The following is a 6,423-nucleotide window of genomic DNA, read 5'->3' as shown; positions in this document are numbered from 1 at the left end:
GCACTGCTGCCTTGGTTGTCCAAGCTCAGTTGGCAGAAGGGCTACGTGTAGTGGGAGTCACTGTTGCCTCTACAGTATCAAATGCAAGGCACAGCTTTGCACGGAAGGCAGCTGCTTTCCAAGTTGTAATAGGATGTTAAGTTGGCTTCTTTGGGTTTCCTGAAGTCCTTGCAGAACTAATGAACAGTTCTGATGCTATTCAAAGGGCTTGCATTTGTGAATTTGTGTGGATGGGTATGGTTTCCTCAGTGCCTGAATCAAATTTATTCAAGTCTATTTGCAACCTGGGTGTTGTTAGCACATTCCTTTCCCATTATGCTATAGTGTAAGAAAATCATCTCTCACAGGAGCAGTGTGGCATCTTCCCACTTTTGCTGCAGGACCTGGCCTGTCTCAGAGCAGCTTTGTTTCCCCTGGGAACTATGCAGCAGCAGGAGACAAAGTAGATCCTGCTCCAGGATTGCAAATATCCATCACCTAAGCCAAGGGAAAACGTCTATTAAATACCACCTGCAGAAAGCTTGATAAGGTAGTAATTGCCAATTCTGACCACATGTGTGTATATATGTGTATATATATAACATACATTGAACATACAAATCACTACAGGTTAGAGGGCTGTGATTTGTATTCATCTAAATTTTCCTGGGATACAACAGAAGAGCAATGCACTAGAGATTTAAACGCTTTTTGCACCAGATTGAATGCACCCGATTTAAACACTTTTTAAAAAGAAAGGCTCACATCTTACAGCAGAAATGCTGTCACAGCTTGAAGCAATGATTGAGTGCCTGGTGGGAGGGCAGGGCCAACCCAGGGGAGCACAGGTGCAAGCAACAGGTGTAAGCAATGCCCCTGAATGACTGGAAGGGTGGAATCAGGATCCAACCTTTCACAGACCTCATTTAAGGGTTGACAGGGGAGAGGCTCTTGCTGGAGATTCCTGCCTACTGGTTGCCTTCCTAGGGTAAGTAGCTTTTTTTTAAAATTTGTTTCTGTGGCTGGTGTGTTGAGTGTATCCTTGCTTACGGCAGTCTAGGACTTTGCTTTTCTGCTATTGTTGCTGTGTTTTCTGTCACGTTATAGTCCTGTGTATCTTAACAGATGCTATTACATATTCATTATCCTATTTAGGATCTCCTTTCTGTTTCTGAGATGGTGGGAGATTATGGTAATGTTAGACATGTAAATAGAAAAGTCAAACCAAAACATACTAATTTTTTTTTTTTTTAATACAATTCAGCAGTTCAGAAGAGGCTGGAAAGGTGGAATCACATCTCCTGACAACTCCAGTACGTGATTCATTGTTTGACTATTGTTGCACCATAGAAGGCTGAAGATCATTATCTTGCTGAAGGTAGTAATTTATTTGATAATGAGCCAAGCTCTACTAGCCTTACTCAGATGTTGGGTAGGACCTGAAGCCATGAGCTATGGAGTAACAGTGCTGCAGCACGCTGGGAGGTAGTCTGTGATTCTGTTGCATGAATTCTACTGCAGCAGAAATTAGATGTAATAATGCTATTTCTGCAGTAGGCTCTAAGAGCCTATTAGCAGGAGTAGAACAAGAAGAAGGTTTGGGTTGAGTGTTAAACTCTAGGTAATTTTCCCCTTGCTTTTGGACGTATCAGAACAATATAATTCCTCTATCTTCTTTCCATTAGTGTTTCTAATCTGTTAAAACAAACGCTATTTCTTCAAACTGTTACAAGAAGTAAATAAAAAATGAAGTTCTGTAAAGAGAGAATAGGGATATGACAGAGAGCTGTGTGTAGGCAGCAGTGAAACAGGCTTTAGTACAGCTTCCAGCTGTCACCTTCACAAGGAGCAGAGGACATTGAGCTGCTCACAGGGAACGCACACAGGGATTCATGTTCTTGCAGGTCAAGCTGGAGGGAGATTCATGCTCAAGTGATGCCTGCTATGGCTATATCTTTTATACTGCACGTGACTGTGCAAGCTTGCAGGAGACTGCATCAGGATGGGATTCTAGCAGGCATAGTGTTTTTTGAAGGCCCAGTTTGGTGTGCCCCAGCAGAGCATTAGCAGCCCAAGGGGAGAAAGGACTGGGGAATTCCCTTCTACCTGTGAATGTTTCACAGCTCCCAGCTACCACGCAAGGAAATGTACAGGGAGGTGGGTGTCCCTCTCTCGCAGTTTGCCAGATGGTGTCCTCATCTTACATATGACCTTACAAACAACTTTAATCTCTGCAACTCTTGTAGTCTTTCTTAGGTATTATGCGAGGAGGGTTTTTAATAGCCTCTTCTTCCCAGAGGACTCAGTTGTTGAGTGGTGAGAGATGCCAGATAAGTTTTTAGTTAGGGGAAGACTTGGTGATTGAAAAATGAAATATGAGCGAGGGGTACAGGAGTCAAAGATAAAGGTGTGAATTCTGCTGTTGTAACAGAAAGGCTGTTGGAAAGCATAGTGGGAGGAGCTGATTCTGCTAATGAGCACACTGTGAATCGAGACATATTTCAAACTCTTTCTTTAAATGACCACAAATATTCATGATCACGAACCAAGGCAGCAGAGTGCTGCTTTCCTTCAAGGCTCTGGGAGGTCTGCTGGGTTTGGCTGTGAGAAGGGCAGAGGATAAGGAATTTCTAATAGGTGTGACAAACCATCACAATCCTTGTTGCGGAACTGGGAGGAAAACCTAGGGAAGGAAATAGTTCTGCCATTTCAGATGGTGCTGGGGAAGGGTGAGCTCAGCATGGATCCAACATTATTGTCCTAACTTCTGTTGCTTTCCAACATTTTAATCCATTTTATTTTTTAATGTAGTGCATGTAATTGCACACTATACACAGCACTCTTGTCAGCTTCAGCTTGTCTCAGAGCTAACCAAACTCTTTATTAGGCTTATTTCTATTAATCAAAAACATTTTCATGGTTTAACTTTTTTAGGAAAATGGTAATGAGATATAGTATGTTTCTGCCTCTTGAGATTGTTGGCTCAACTCCAGTGCCAAACATGATCAAGGTTGCTGCTATTTGTGATTTGCTGCATGATCTTTATGAGCAAGTAGAGAGCTTCAATCCAGTTTATCAGAGCAAGTGTTCACATTATAGAGCTATCATTTAATTTAAAAATAATAAGAGAGGATTTCAGAAAGAGTAAAGTAAAAAGTCAGCTGGATAATTAAGTAATCAAGAACTTCTTAGCATCTCTCTGTGACTGGAGAAATCACAGCACATTTTTGTACATTCTTATTCCTTTTAATACTGCCAAACTGATATAACTCAGAAGAGGCAAACTGGATTTTTGGGTGCATCCCAGACAGACTGTCAGCCCACTGACAGCATCTGCAGTGTCACTGCTGCTGAGACCATGAGATTGCAATTGATTTCTCTGGCAATATGAAAACCACAATACTTGCATGCAAAGAACTTAGGTAAATAACGTTTTTAATATATGTAAAAAAACTAACATAATATTTTACTATAAGCAAATGGTTAGACAAATTCTGCTTTCTTTACTGTAGAATCCCTATTGATTGTATTATCTGGGTAAAATGAACAAAAGTTTATTCATGGATGAGGTCCAAACTTTTTATATACGTTTACACCATTATGTCTCCTTGTGATAGTTATTATTCGGAACACGTTTCTGAAACAACACTGGGTTGAAAATAGCTGTTGTTAGGGGGCAGTTCCACAGAGCACTGTGGTGGTGCAGTGCCACCCAGTGACTGTCTGTCTTACTACAGGTTGGTGTAAAAGAAAATGCGTTTCCGACCCCACTGTCGGATTTTCCGTTGTTACTACTTTGCATCCGAAGTTATAATCATGTGTCCAAAAGGTCCATCTTGCACCGTCCAGAAGACATGCTCTGTCCTGGCCCCTGCTTATACCCTCCTGAATGTTCTGATGAGATTTTACTCCACTTATTTGCATCTCTGCAGCAGACCATAAATCCTTACATTCAGCAAGTGATGGCTTATCGTTTTCTTGCCGCTATGGTTTAAAACACGCATTAAATTAACTGCCTGAGGGTTGTGGCCTCAAATAAATCAGTATGCAAGTATTTAAACTGCTAGTAATCCTTTCTGTTTCCACAGAAACACATACATGCTCTAACACAGACTCTTCCAGGAGGCTGGTGAAACAGGTGAATCTGCTTTTTATCAGAAGATCCTGATGTCTTCTGAATGAAATCAGATATTCAAGGAACTACATAACTAGCCTTTCACCTGAAGTTTCCTGGGTTCAACTTGTCCCTGCTGCTAATAAAACTACAATTTATTACAGTATAGTAGTACTATACCATATTAAATAAAATAATATAGTAGGGGATTGTTTCTCCTGTGGTAGAGGAGTTTTTTAGGTCTTGCTAGCAGAAAGGTTTTCATAGAGCTTAGAACACTGGCTTATTCTACAAGGAAGAGTTAAAAAGTCATCCGTCTTGAAGAGTTTCATCCTAAGGGCTTTACTGCATTACACGAGTACGTCATTCATAGCCATGACAGTCACAGCACTCTTGCAGGATGGCAACTGTGGCTATTTACATTTTACCAAGAAATATAAAGCACAGGGGATGCTGATCAGCTGGTCCTAAGCTATAGGAAGCTATGGTCACAAATCCAGATATCCTCAAATGTCTGTCTAGTTCCTTGATCATGAACCTGTTAATGTGTTTTGTAGGGTTTTTTTGTTTTGTTTTTCAGAATTAATTCTTAGTGAATAATGAGATTTTGTCCCAGATTTGTCTTCTGTTTGCATGTAAATCTGTTGAGTGTTTTAACTCATGGTAGTTTCTAATTAAGTACAGACTGCAGTGCAAACTCACATAGACTCCTGTGATCACATTATTACATCTGCAGAGCTGCTAGAGGTGCAGCAATTGTAGGGATGAACTTGTCAAATTGAATTAATTTAGCTCAAGGGGCACTTGTTATGAAGATCAGCCTATAAAGTTACCGTCAGCAAGTCTTACAGTGCACCATGGCTTTGCAAAACAGAAGGCCAGAAGGATGCCTCAATATATGGCTGTAATTTTTGGTTTCTGTTATCCACAATTGCAAACATAACCTAAAATGGGAAGATGTGTTAGTTCATAAGTTTCCATTCTTGTTTTTGTCCCACAGTAAGAAGAGGTATCATAAATATCCAGCTCGTACACTTTTATGTTGTATGAACTGTTTGTTTTAATTCATCCTTCAGCAGCATTTTGCTAACAAAGTTTGTTTTTTTTTTTTATTAAAAAAAAGTCTTCTGGTATTTCCTCACATGTGCAGCTGTTTTGTTGATTAAAGGTCTAAGCACTTGATTTTTGACAATCCAAAATCCTGGAATCAAGGAATTATCATTATCACCTCCCCACTGTTTTTGTTACGTGGGAAGCATCACCACAAAGGGAAACGAAGAAAGAGTGCAAAACCTGGAAGAGGTACTTTTATTTATTAATTTATTATGAGAAGTTTGCTTTGATATGACTGAAACTCTTTCAGCAAATGCAACGTTTTGTAATTAAGTCATAGTATACAGAATACATTATAAAACGTGCATTATTCTCCAGCCCAAATGGTAACATCAGACCATTTCAAAGCTTCCCTTTGAAATTACGCATTTTGCCATGCAATCAGTGAGATGAAGTGCTGCAATTCAGGCTTCATTAAACCAGGCAGAATTTTCTGTTGTTGCTATTAGGTCGATGTGGAAATTAAAGGTCGTATGCGGCGTCTGTTCTGCTGGGGACGGCACACGGAACATTACGTTCCTGCCCTAAAAGCTATCAGATGGAAGAATTTGTGACCCCACTGAGGGGAAAATGACGAGTTCAAGGGCTCGCTGGCAGGCTGTTGCTGTTTGCTCTACTGTACTTTCCTGCAGCTCTTAAGGCACAGAGCTGCTGTCTGGGTTCTCTTGTCATGCACTCTGCTTTTGTAGCAAATCACTAACGAGTCCACAAGGGTACGGCGCTTGGGTAGTGTTGAGCGGCTGAGGAGCACGGCCTGCATCCCCACAGACCCAGTGCGACTTCCCTCTGCCGGACCTTTGCGAGGAGATGGCGGGGCAGGATGCCACCCCCCGCCGCAACGCCTCCCCCGGCGGCCATGACGGCCCGCCTGCCGCCGTTGCTAGGAGACGCCCCGGCAGCGGCACCGGCCCCGGGCAGGGCGCTCGCAGCCCGGCCCCGCCGGCACCATGGAGGAGGTGAGCCCCCAGCCTGGCTTTGGGCTGAGCAAGCGCTCTACAGCACAGCAGCCCCAGCTGCGTTATCTCCTTTCAATTTTAGTTTTTCCAGGCGGTATGGGCTAGTGTATTCCCGAGCCAAATGAAATAAATATTTGCTCTCGGATTTATTTACTTTCTGTTTTTTTGAAAGTGCTCAGCTTTCTGTTCTGGAAGGACAGCCTGGCAGGACAGCCCCGAGCTGCCTCCGAGGTGCAATCTCAAAGATGCACCTAGCCCGCA

The 6,423-nt window shown here is 42.2% G+C and overlaps 1 protein-coding gene across 1 annotated transcript in view; it reads left to right on the top strand.

Moving 5' to 3' along the window:
* Positions 1-230: 230 nt before the first annotated feature.
* CFAP58 (cilia and flagella associated protein 58) overlaps positions 231-6,423 on the top strand; it is a 62,859-nt gene continuing 56,666 nt past the window's right edge. Inside the window, exons 1-3 of the mRNA XM_052677403.1 lie at positions 231-234; positions 871-967; positions 1,247-1,292. Coding sequence (XP_052533363.1) covers positions 231-234; positions 871-967; positions 1,247-1,292 — 147 coding nt within the window. The remainder of the gene's footprint in view (positions 235-870; positions 968-1,246; positions 1,293-6,423) is intronic.

Source organism: Tympanuchus pallidicinctus, unplaced genomic scaffold (genome assembly GCF_026119805.1).
Source record: "Tympanuchus pallidicinctus isolate F22 unplaced genomic scaffold, pur_lepc_1.0 scaffold16, whole genome shotgun sequence".
In the NCBI taxonomy this organism is placed as follows: domain Eukaryota; kingdom Metazoa; phylum Chordata; class Aves; order Galliformes; family Phasianidae; genus Tympanuchus; species Tympanuchus pallidicinctus.
This window is presented reverse-complemented; position numbering and strand designations above follow the sequence as displayed.